Here is a 12,430-nt window from a genome sequence, read left to right on the forward strand (position 1 = left end):
GTCCTATCTAAATCTTGTTTGGCTCGCTCAGACTGCCTGTTACTTTGGGGATGATAACCCGAAGACAAGCTAACTGACGCTCCTAGCAATTTAAAAACGCTTTCCAAAATTTGGATATAAAATGAGATCCCATGTCAGAAACCATGTCTACCGGGAGGCCATGAAGCCGAAAGACGTGATTCTAGGACAGTGACCACTGTCTCCTTGGCTGTCGGTAATTTGGGCAAGGGAATGAAATGTGCCGCCTTCGAGAACCGGTCCACTATGGTCAAAACGACCGTCATGCCATTAGAAGGCGGGAGGGCGGTAACAAATCTAGTGTGATGTGGGACCAAGGTCTCTAAGGGACATACAGCGGTTGAAGGAGCCCATCAGGAGGTCAGTTAATTTACTTACCCACTGCCGTAAACTGAGCAAGCCAAACAAAATCGCAGACATCACGGGCCATAAGTGGCCACCAGAATCGTTGTTAACTAACCCATAAGTTCGACCTATCCCTGGATGACAAGCAACTTTAGAGCAGTGACCCCACTGAATGACTTGGACCTGAACTCCTCCGGCACAAATAAACGGTTCGGTGGACAACCGGGTGGAGGCGTTACCCCCTCTAAAGGCCGTCTTGATGCGTCGACCTCCACCACAAACTGCCGTGAAGAGTCAGGGGCCACAAGGATGGGAGCCAAAACGAAGCGGCTTTTGAGGTTAGTGAACGCAGTCTCAGCTGCGTCCGACCACCTGAACGGAGTACTGGGAGAGGTCAAGGCCATCAGAGGTGAGGCTAGTTAACGAATAAAATGCAGATAGAAATTGCCGAACCCCAGAAACCGCTGTAGGGCCTTACGGGAATCTGGAGATGGCCAATGCCTCCGCCTTGACAAAAAGACCATTCTCAAGTCATCTCTGGAGCACTCGTCTGACGTGTTGAATGTGTTCCTGGAGAGATGAAGAAAAAATCAGTATGTCATCCAGGTAAACATATATAAACTAATCTACCATATCTCTCAACACATCATTAACGAGTGCTTGGAAAACCCGCAAGTTGGAGAGCCCAACCGGCATTCATCCCCCTTCCTGATGCCGACGAAATGATAAGCATTACGTAAATCCAATTTTGTGAATACGGATGCTCCCTGTAACCTCTAAAAAGCTGAAGACAGGAGTGGTAAAGGATAGGTGTTCTTTATCGTAATGTTGTTCAGCTCTTGGTAGTCAATACAAGGTCGCAGATTTAGATTTAGACTGTATCATAGTACTGAGACTGCTCTAAGAGTTACAAAAGACCTGCTCTTATCATCTGATCCTGGTTGTGTATCTCTCTATTAGTGCTATTGGATCTTAGTGCTGCGTTCGACACTAATGACCACTACATTCTTTTGCATAGACTAGAACACTTTGTTGGCATTAATGGAAGTGCATTAGCATGGTTAATTATATGACGGCCATCAATTCGTAGCAGTGAATGAAGATGTATCATATCGATCACAAGTGCAGTATGGACTACCTCAAGGCTCAGTACTAGGGCCACTACTCTTCACGCTTTACATGTTACCCTTGGGAGATATCATCAGGAAACATGGTGTTAGCTTTCACTGTTATCAGGGCCGTCGCTGGTGGGGTGAAAGGTGATGACGATTATAGGGGACCACGGCAGAGGTGGCCCAACGATCTCAACCTACTTGCTAAGGCCAGCCTAAGATGCTCACGACAGTTGATGGGCCACTGCTGCACATCGTCACGATAGCTTATCTTTTTCAATTGTTTTTAAGCCTAACCACTTGTCGATTTAAACATTAAATCATCCAAATACAAGATGAGGAAAAGCTGAACAGAGTAGCCGGTTACTCGCGCACTGTGTTCGGTGCGCACGAGAGAGAGAGCCGCATATCACTGACAGCGACACTGAACCGAGCTCTCTTCTGCGAAGTTCTCCTCGAAGTCCCTCCTGCAGTTGAACGAACAAATTCAAATTTTGTTTGAACAAACAAAAGATGTTAAAGAGCCCAATTCAGCACACACGATGTTGTGTTGTTCAGGGCTCACACAGACAGAGCGTCTCAAAACGCATGAACACCGAAGTTGCTTCTTTTTTGCTCTTGTGCCGACAAATACAAACAAAATATGTCAAAATACCCTCATCTCTTAAAGTGACCACAAATAATTTAGCTACTAGCTGCTGTAAAAGTTAATCCACAGTCAAACCAAAAATTATTTAGACACCAGATATATTATATATATATATATATATATATATATATATATATATATATATATATATATATATATATATATATATATATATATATATATACAGTACAGACCAAAAATTTTGGACACACCTTCTCATTCAAAGAGTTTTCTTTACTTTCATGACTATGACAATTGTAGATTCACACTGAAGGCATCAAAACTATGAATTAACACATGTGGAATTATATATGGAATTATATACATAACAAAAAAGTGTGAAACAATGAAAATATGTCATATTCTTGGTTCTTCAAAGTAGACACCTTTTGCTTTGATTACTGATTTGCACACTCTTGGCATTCTCGTGATGAGCTTCAAGAGGTAGTCACCTGAAATGGAGTTTCCCCAGAGATGCTTAGCCTTCTGTCTGCGGTCCAGCTCACCCCTAAACCATTTTCGATTGAGAAAATGGTTTCAAACTTGAAAAACACTTAAACATTGTGTAAATAGCAAAAATAAATAAAATGAATGAACATACAAATTAAACCATTTCAAACAGGGCCCACCCTTCATCGGGGCCCTGCTGACACCAGCTACGCGGCCCAGTGAAACACACCAATTTGAAAAACTAATGGAATGCATAGTCGATATAAAAGACTGGATGACGAGTAATTTCTTACTGCTAAATTCTGAAAAAACAGAGGTGTTAATTATAGGACCTAAAAACTCTGCATGTAATAACCTAGAACGCTGCCTTAGACTTCATGGCTGCTCTGTCAGTTCTTTGTCATCAGTTAGGAACCTAGGTGTGCTATTTGATAGCAAACTTTCCTTAGAAAGCCACATTTCTAGCATTTGTAAAACTGCATTTTTCCATCTAAAAATATATCTAAATTATGGCCTATACTCGCAATGTCAAATGCAGAAATATTAATCCATGCATTTATGACCTCAAGGTTAGATTATTGTAATGCTTTATTGGGTGGTTGTTCTGCACGCTTACTAAACAAACTACAGCTAGTCCAAAATGCAGCAGCAAGAGTTCTTAATAGAACCAGAAAGTATGACCATATTAGCCCGGTCCTGTCCACACTGCACTGGCTCCCTATCAAACATCGTATAGATTTTAAAATATTGCTTATTACTTATAAAGCCCTGAATAGCACCTCAGTATTTGAATGAGCTCTTGTTACATTATAATCCTCAACATCCACTGCGTTATCAAAACTCAGGCAATTTGATAATACCTAGAATATCAAAATCAACTGCGGGCGGCAGATCCCTTTCCTATTGGCACCTAAACTCTGGAATAACCTACCTAACATTGTTCGGGAGGCAGGAACTAGGTGTGCTATTTGATAGCAAACTTTCCTTAGAAAGCCACATTTCTAGCATTTGTAAAACTGCATTTTTCCATCTAAAAATATATCTAAATTATGGCCTATACTCGCAATGTCAAATGCAGAAATATTAATCCATGCATTTATGACCTCAAGGTTAGATTATTGTAATGCTTTATTGGGTGGTTGTTCTGCACGCTTACTAAAACAAACTACAGCTAGTCCAAAATGCAGCAGCAAGAGTTCTTAATAGAACCAGAAAGTATGACCATATTAGCCCGGTCCTGTCCACACTGCACTGGCTCCCTATCAAACATCGTATAGATTTTAAAATATTGCTTATTACTTATAAAGCCCTGAATAGCACCTCAGTATTTGAATGAGCTCTTGTTACATTATAATCCTCCACATCCACTGCGTTATCAAAACTCAGGCAATTTGATAATACCTAGAATATCAAATCAACTGCGGGCGGCAGATCCCTTTCCTATTTGGCACTAAACTCTGGAATAACCTACCTAACATTGTTCGGGAGGCAGACACACTCTTGCAGTTTAAATCTAGATTAAAGACCTATCTCTTTAACCTGGCTTACACATAAACACTAATATGTTTCTAATATCCAAATCCATTAAAGGATTTTTAGGTTGCATTAATTAGGTGAACCAGAACTGGGAACACTTCCCATAACACCTGATGTACTTGCTACATCATTAAAAGAATGGCATCTACGCTAATATTGGTCTGTTTCTCTCTTATTCCGAGGTCACCATAGCCACCAGATCCAGTCTGTATTTGCAGATCAGAGGGTCACTGCAGTCACCCGGATCCAGTACATATCCAGACCAGATGGTGGATCAGCACCTAGAAAGGACCTCTACATCCCTGAAAGACAAGGGAGACCAGGAAAACTAAAGCCCCAGATACAGATCCCCTGTAAAGACCCTGTCTCAGACGACCACTGGGACAAGACCACAAAAAACAGATGATTCTTCTGCACAATCTGACTTTGCTGCAGCCTGGAATTGAACTGCTGGTTTCGTTTGGTCAGAGGAGAACTGGCCCCCCAACTGAGCCTGGTTTCTCCCAAGGTTTTTTTTCTCCATTTTGTAACCGATGGAGTTTTGGTTCCTTGCCGCTGTCGCCTCTGGCTTGCTTAGTTAGGGTCACTTCATTTACAGCGATATCATTGGCTTGAACTGCCTTTAAACTGTCATTTTGCATTACTGACACACTGTTTTCTTAATGAATGTTGTTCAGTTGCTTTGCCACAATGTATTTTCTTACAAGCACTATATAAATAAAGGTGTTGATGCAGTAACGTCTTATCAAATGAATCCAAACCCAGGATTGGATTGCAGCGTTCGACCTGAAGGATGCGTTCTTTCATGTCGTGATCCTCCCTTGCCACAGACTGTTTCTGCGGTTGGTGTTCGAGGGTCAGGCCATAGCAGTACAAAGTCCTCCCCCTTGGGCTCTCCCTGTCCCCCTTTGTCTTCACGAAGGTTGCAGTGGGCGCCCTTACCCACTCTGGGGAGTGGGCATCAGGACCCTCAACTATCTCAATGACTGGCTCATCATGGCCTGGTTCCCGAGAGGAGTTGTGGGATTACAGGAACCTGGTGCTTTGGGAGATGCTCGGTCAGAGTCGTGCTTTCTTTCCTTCAAGAAAGGTTGGAGTGTAGGCTGTCACCGTTTCTCCCTTGAAAGTGTATGTGGCTGCCATTGCAGCCCATCACCATACAGGGGACGGCCGATCCCTGGGGAGGCATGAACTTGATCGTTAGGTTCCTGAGGGGTGCCAGATGGTTAAATCCTCCTAGGACAGCCCTGATACCCTCCTGGGATCTCTGTATTGTTTTGGCTGGACTTCAGAGGGGTCCCTTTGAGCCGCTGGATTCAGTCGAGCTTGAGGTCCTGTCTCTCAAGACAGCACTTTAGATCACACTCACTTCCATCAAAAGGGTCGAGACCTCCAAGCATTTTCGGTAAGTGAAGAGTGCCTTGTGTTCGGGCCGGCTTACTCTCACAGTGTCCTGAGACCCCGGCCTGGATACGTGCCCAAGGTTTTCACCACTCTCTTCCAAACCAGGTGGTGAACCTGCAAGCACTGCTCCTGGAGGAGGCAGATCCATCCTTGACGTTGCTAATGGCCTGTAAGAGCGCTTAGCATATACGTGGAATCAGGCAGGTTATTTGAGAATCTGTCTTTGGTGGCTGGAATAATAGTTCTGCCCAGATGGTAACGCTGAGCCATATAGTTTCATATCAGTGATATGCAGCATGCACAATACAGGAAATGTTTAGCCGGGTTTCCTCATAGTAGTTATTTGAGAATTGGCTTATTAGTCATATGGAGCGAAGTGTCCCTGGAGATGTTGTCCGATAGAAGTTCCGCTCTGACTCTGCTGAGGTGCAGGCCATCAGTGCGAAAAAGCCTAGGACGTTCCTAGAAAAGATTCCAATTATTAACAAATAGTAGTTTCTGTTCTTTACACCATGACAATAACCACCTTTCATGTCCTCCGTCGATAGATGGGCAGAAGTCCCTCTTCAGTGTCTCCATCTGCTATAGTGTGGTGTCGTTAACTCAGGCATAAAGCACGACTGCTCTGGGGCTCTCGCCGGCCTATCTGAACAGAAAAATCGAGAAAATGAGCACCAGGGAAACAGTGAGTGTGCAATTTACCTTCGGCTAGCTTAGAACGGATATGTTGGACGATGGAGTCTCCGACGATCACAGCATCACGTTCCGTCTCGCAGAGGGGAGCCAAGCAGTTTCGGGTGGAGATCTCGAAGACCAGAGCGGAAGAAGTCATTGCCCGGGACCTGCCTCGCATCCTCCACTGTGGATGCACCCAGGGTCCATGGTGTCCCGGCGCCGGATTGAAGGACGTCTGGGAAGTCCGCATCCTGGGTGCACCAGGCCTGTTAAAATAAACACACGGAGTAGACGTGGTGGGACTGTTACCAGCTTGCTGTATACTTACCCCGGACTTGTGAGCATTAGCCTGGGAGGTTTCCAGGGCGCCTCTCTCTCAGATGGGCCTGCCTCCCCTCCAGGTCGCGAATCTGTAATGTGTGTGGATAGAGTATTAGCAATGCAAGCAGGATTTGCATCAACCATGCTGGCGATGCTAACGGGCTATGAGCTAAATAGCGGACTCTGGAAATCAAAATAAAACTAGTGAAACAAAGGTGTTCTCATTGTTTGTGTTTGTAGAATATGGTAGAGGATATATTCACACAATATAGAAACGAAAATTATGGTGGATAAAATAGATTTTTAAGATAAAAAATAACGTAACGGAGCTCAAACTCAATATACATGGCAGCAACAAACAGGAAGTGATGTTGTATGATGTTAGATAAGGGAGACATACAAAAGGTTCAGGGCAGGGGGGCCTCCTATTCACGATCATTCTGGTAGCACGTGAAGGCAGCATAAGAGAAATACGCCTGGTGAGAAATCTGGAACTGCTCATGTGGAGAGACTATTAATGATTTATTAGGATTATAAAACAATGAGTGGGTGGATTTTTAGCCTTATATGTTGGTTGTTTTCACACACTACAGTCACAACTGTGTACAAACACCTTATAAAAGTGATTTTTACATTCTATGGCACCTTACAGTAAAAATTGTCAATTTTGAAATGCACATCAAAATCCTTATTCAAAAACAGACTATGATGGAAGCTCTTTCTTTTTCTATGTCTGAAGAAAAAGCTGTTTCAGACACAGATAGATGTGCAGCAGATGATCCATAATAGAATGAAGAAGATTGAAGTGATCCAGTACTCAGTCGAACTGAAAATGGTGAGTGGGGAAAAAAAAAAAAGTAAAACTAAGGTCAGTACATGAGAGAATTTTCCCTTTCTGAGTGAATCACTTTTCATGTATTTTATTAACATAATAGATTGATTATCATATAGAAGATTGAGTTAATTGTTCTCATCCATTAGAGGAACACAGAGGAAGAGAAATCGTCCAGTGTTGATCTCTTCACTGATCTGATCCGCTCCATTGAGAGATGTCAGTCTGAGCTGCTGAAGATGATGGAGGAACAGCAGAAAGCAGCAGAGAAACAGGCTGAAGATCTCATTAAAGAGCTGCAGCAGGAAATCACTGATCTGAAGAAGAGAAACACTGAGCTGGAGCAGATCACACACACTGATGATCATCTGCAGCTCCTGCAGGTCTGTCATCATCTGTATCTTCAGTGAAAATAGAGAATATTATTTATCGAATGCTCTGTTGACAAACCTGATGAGCTGCTGTCTTTAAATCAGAAAACTTAGTTAACTCTGTTAGAAAGTTCATGCTTATTTAAAGTTAAACATAATAAATGAAGATATTTCCTTGTTTTCTCTCTCCTTCTCTAGAAGTTCTCATCCCTGTGCAGTTGTCCACACATCAAGAACTGGACTAAGATCAAGATTGACTATGATAAGGACGTGTTTCATATGAACAGAGCTTTGATACAGCTCAAGAAAACTCTAGATGAAAAACTCAGTCAGTCTGGTATGTTAATATCACCATAAATAGATTTTTCTATGTGAAGATATATCCAAACTTTACCTAATGTCATAATCAGTTAAATCAGTATTACCTGTGAATACAAGAAAGCAACATGTCATGAACATGATGTATTAATGTGCCAGTGTAAACAGAAATCTGCCTAAAATTAAAGTCTTAAAAGCATTTTTCACCTCATAAGGATAAATTTGAAACTTTACAGCTCAAATAACACATTTAAACTTAATAATTAATATTAATAATTAAGGCTCTTATTAAAGCTTTAATTAAAAAGCCTTAATATCTCTGTGATGATTGTCTGATTGTGATGATTATCTCATAGATCTAATTTAAACCAGAAGTCTTCATAGTTTTTCAGGGTAAGGACCCTCTAGGCGACAGAGACATGGAGCAATACAAAAGGTGTCAAAAAGTTACATATTAACTATATAGCCTTTATCAGTGCCATTTCTCGGCATAGGTGAGCTAGACGGTCGCCTAGGGTGCCACCAGCTGAAGGTGAACAATTTTGATGATATGCTACATGGAGCTAAACTCTCACAACGAGACTTGTGACAGATAAAATATGTTAAATAAATATACAATTGTGATAGAGAATAAGAAGCTGACATCTGATCTCTCCTGGTTGCATTTACCATGTTTACTAAAGTAACGTTAATGTTTAGCCTGCATAGTCTTACATCGCTTATAAATATTTCTGCCTTGTTTAGTGATTATAATCCACATCGGATCAAGTTATTTCAAACACTTGCTGCTAACTAAGAGTGAGTTTTGAGCTCAACTTATTTTAAAGTCTTTAATGCTGGTGTTAAAGCTGTTATCTTTCTGAAATGATCCGCGCTGACGCTCTCTAGACGCTGAGAAACTCCGCCCTTGTTCATAACCCCTCCTCTAGCCCCAGCTGGCCAGCTTTGGCCCAAGGTTTTCATCAGTCCAAAAAACCCTGGCCGCTGGTCCCGAGGAAGCCCCGGCGAGGCACGATCAAGCCCTGGAAGTGACAGTGGAAACGCGACTGGCCCTGACACGCACTAGCACGCCCGGTTTAAGCTCGATAGTGGAAATGTGGCTACTGGATCCCCCAACATCATTAGGCTAGACGCTAGAGAGTACTGTCAATCTGACGATGCCTGTATGCCATTGGATCAGAGTGAAAAAATCATTGTTGCCCGATTGTTGTGTGCAAAGTTTGCATTTGGAGCACTCATCAATGCCATTAGATAGCTTTATTGCATGAAAAAAAAATTAAGTTCAAAGTCAATTTTGATAAATCATGTTGCGAGATTTGTCCAAAAGGTGTGCGTTTTCTGCGTCATGTAATATTCCCATATTAACTTTAACAGCCAATTAAAAAATATTGGTATAGTAAAATTTGTTAATTGGTTCGCAGCGTGCTTTTATACAGTATTGTTCAAAATAATAGCAGTACAATGTGACTAACCAGAATAATCAAGGTTTTTAGTATATTTTTTATTGCTACGTGGCAAACAAGTTACCAGTAGGTTCAGTAGATTGTCAGAAAACAAACAAGACCCAGCATTCATGATATGCACGCTCTTAAGGCTGTGCAATTGGGCAATTAGTTGAAAGGGGTGTGTTCAAAAAAATAGCAGTGTCTACCTTTGACTGTACAAACTCAAAACTATTTTGTACAAACATTTTTTTTTTTCTGGGATTTAGCAATCCTGTGAATCACTAAACTAATATTTAGTTGTATGACCACAGTTTTTTAAAACTGCTTGACATCTGTGTGGCATGGAGTCAACCAACTTGTGGCACCTCTCAGCTGTTATTCCACTCCATGATTCTTTAACAACATTCCACAATTCATTCACATTTCTTGGTTTTGCTTCAGAAACAGCATTTTTGATATCACCCCACAAGTTCTCAATTGGATTAAGGTCTGGAGATTGGGCTGGCCACTCCATAACATTAATTTTGTTGGTTTGGAACCAAGACTTTGCCCGTTTACTAGTGTGTTTTGGGTCATTGTCTTGTTGAAACAACCATTTCAAGGGCATGTCCTCTTCAGCATAGGGCAACATGACCTCTTCAAGTATTTTAACATATGCAAACTGATCCATGATCCCTGGTATGCGATAAATAGGCCCAACACCATAGTAGGAGAAACATGCCCATATCATGATGCTTGCACCTCCATGCTTCACTGTCTTCACTGTGTACTGTGTACTTTGCGGGGGATTCTTGAAAATAGATTAGCTTCACACAGACGTCTTCTAACTGTCACAGTACTTACAGGTAACTCCAGACTGTCTTTGATCATCCTGGAGGTGATCATTGGCTGAGCCTTTGCCATTCTGGTTATTCTTCTATCCATTTTGATGGTTGTCTTCCGTTTTCTTCCACGTCTCTCTGGTTTTGCTCTCCATTTTAAGGCATTGGAGATCATTTTAGCTGAACAGCCTATCATTTTTTGCACCTCTTTATAGGTTTTCCCCTCTCTAATCAACTTTTTAATCAAAGTACGCTGTTCTTCTGATCAATGTCTTGAACGACCCATTTTCCTCAGCTTTCAAATGCATGTTCAACAAGTGTTGGCTTCATCCTTAAATAGGGGCCACCTGATTTACACCTGTTTCTTCACAAAATTGAAGACCTCAGTGATTGAATGCCACACTGCTATTTTTTTGAACACATCCCTTTCAACTAATTCAACTAATTGCCCAATTGCACAGCCTTAAGAGCGTGCATATCATGAATGCTGGGTCTCATTTGTTTTCTGAGAATCTACTGAACCTACTGGTAACTTGTTTGCCACGTAGCAATAAAAAAATATACGAAAAACCTTGATTATTCTGGTTAGTCACATTGTACTGCTATTATTTTGAACAATACTGTATGTAGTTTGGGGTGACAAAGGGTTTTATGGGGTTGACTGAAATAATGAAATAACTGACACTTTAAATCAATTTCAAGCAACGACAAAACACAAAATAGATAAATACAAAAAGTATATAGTAACTCTGACAACCAATTTAAATGTGACAAGAAACTGGTGTCTGAAAAGAATGAATTAAAATTTAATTAAATTGAATTAAAGACATTCAATACCATTTTTGATGGGCGAGCAACATTTACATGCCATTGATAAATAATGGGGGTGGTGTTGGTGCAGTGGATAAGGCACATGCCTTTGGTGTGAGAGACCCGGGTTTGAATCCACAGTGAGACACTGATGTGTTCCTGAGCAAGACACTTAACCCCTAGCTGCTCCAGAGGCGTGCGACCTTGAATAAAAGAGTTAGCTAAATGTAAAATAATTCATCAATATGTTTCCACAGGGATTAAGTGTCTACAGAAGTTTGCAGGTACAGTGTGACTGACACCAGTTTCTCCAACACCTGAACTGTTATCTTCTTTAATACTTGTTTACCTGTTATAATAATACTTTTTTATAATTTTATAATTTTTGTTGTGAAGTTGATTGACAATGTTTATTCTCTCATCTAGTGGATGTGACTCTGGATCCCGATACAGCGAATCCATATCTCATCGTGTCTGATGATGGAAAACAAGTCAGTCATGGAGACATTAAACAGGACGTCCCAGAAAACCCAAAGAGATTTGATGATGTTTTGTGTGTTCTGGCAAAGCAAGGATTCAATTCTGGGAGATTTTACTATGAGGTGCAGGTGAAGGAAAAGACTGAGTGGGGTTTAGGAGTGGTCAGAGAATCTGTTAACAGGAAGGGAGATATTACACTGACTCCTGAGAATGGATTCTGGACTGTGATTCTGAGGAATGAGAATCAATATGCAGCTTGTGATGATCCACCTGTATCTTTCTCTCTGAAAGTGAAACCTGAGAAGGTGGGAGTGTTTGTGGATTATGAGGAGGGTCTGGTCTCTTTTTATGATGTGGAGTCCAGATCTCATATCTACTCTTTCACTGGTCAGACTTTCACTGACAAACTCTATCCATATTTTAACCCACGCCATAATGAAGGAGGTAAAAACTCAAACCCTCTGATCATCACATGTTAATGAATTAATTTCCCTGAAATATGAAGCATGAAATTTGGAAAAAATTAACTACACTGTAAAAAATAAGTGTAATTTTAACTGTACAATTTTGTAAAAAAAAAAAAAACGCTACAGAAAAAAATAACTGTTAATAGGTTAACAGTAATTTCCTATACTATATACAGGGGAAAACTGTAGAAGATCTAACCAGACATTTCATGTAAATTTTAGAAGTTTAGAAGTAAAAAAGAACAAATTCAAGATTCAAAGCGTTTATTGTCTTATACTCAATGAGGAAAACAAGTTTCCCTCAGCAATGAAATTCTTACTTTCCTGTCCACAATGAATTCAAGACAGTGTAAAACTATACACACACATACACAAA

General features: G+C 41.0%; 1 protein-coding gene across 1 annotated transcript; it reads left to right on the forward strand.

Moving 5' to 3' along the window:
• Positions 1-7,067: 7,067 nt before the first annotated feature.
• On the forward strand, positions 7,068-12,073 carry LOC113065412 (E3 ubiquitin-protein ligase TRIM39-like). Its single transcript, XM_026236627.1, has 4 exons — positions 7,068-7,345; positions 7,492-7,725; positions 7,912-8,050; positions 11,534-12,073. The coding sequence occupies exons 1-4, from the start codon at positions 7,286-7,288 to the stop codon at positions 12,064-12,066; spliced, it is 966 nt and encodes a 321-aa protein (XP_026092412.1). The 5' UTR covers positions 7,068-7,285; the 3' UTR covers positions 12,067-12,073.
• The last annotated feature ends 357 nt before the right edge of the window (positions 12,074-12,430 follow it).

Source organism: Carassius auratus, chromosome 48 (genome assembly GCF_003368295.1).
Source record: "Carassius auratus strain Wakin chromosome 48, ASM336829v1, whole genome shotgun sequence".
Classification (NCBI taxonomy): Eukaryota; Metazoa; Chordata; class Actinopteri; order Cypriniformes; family Cyprinidae; genus Carassius; species Carassius auratus.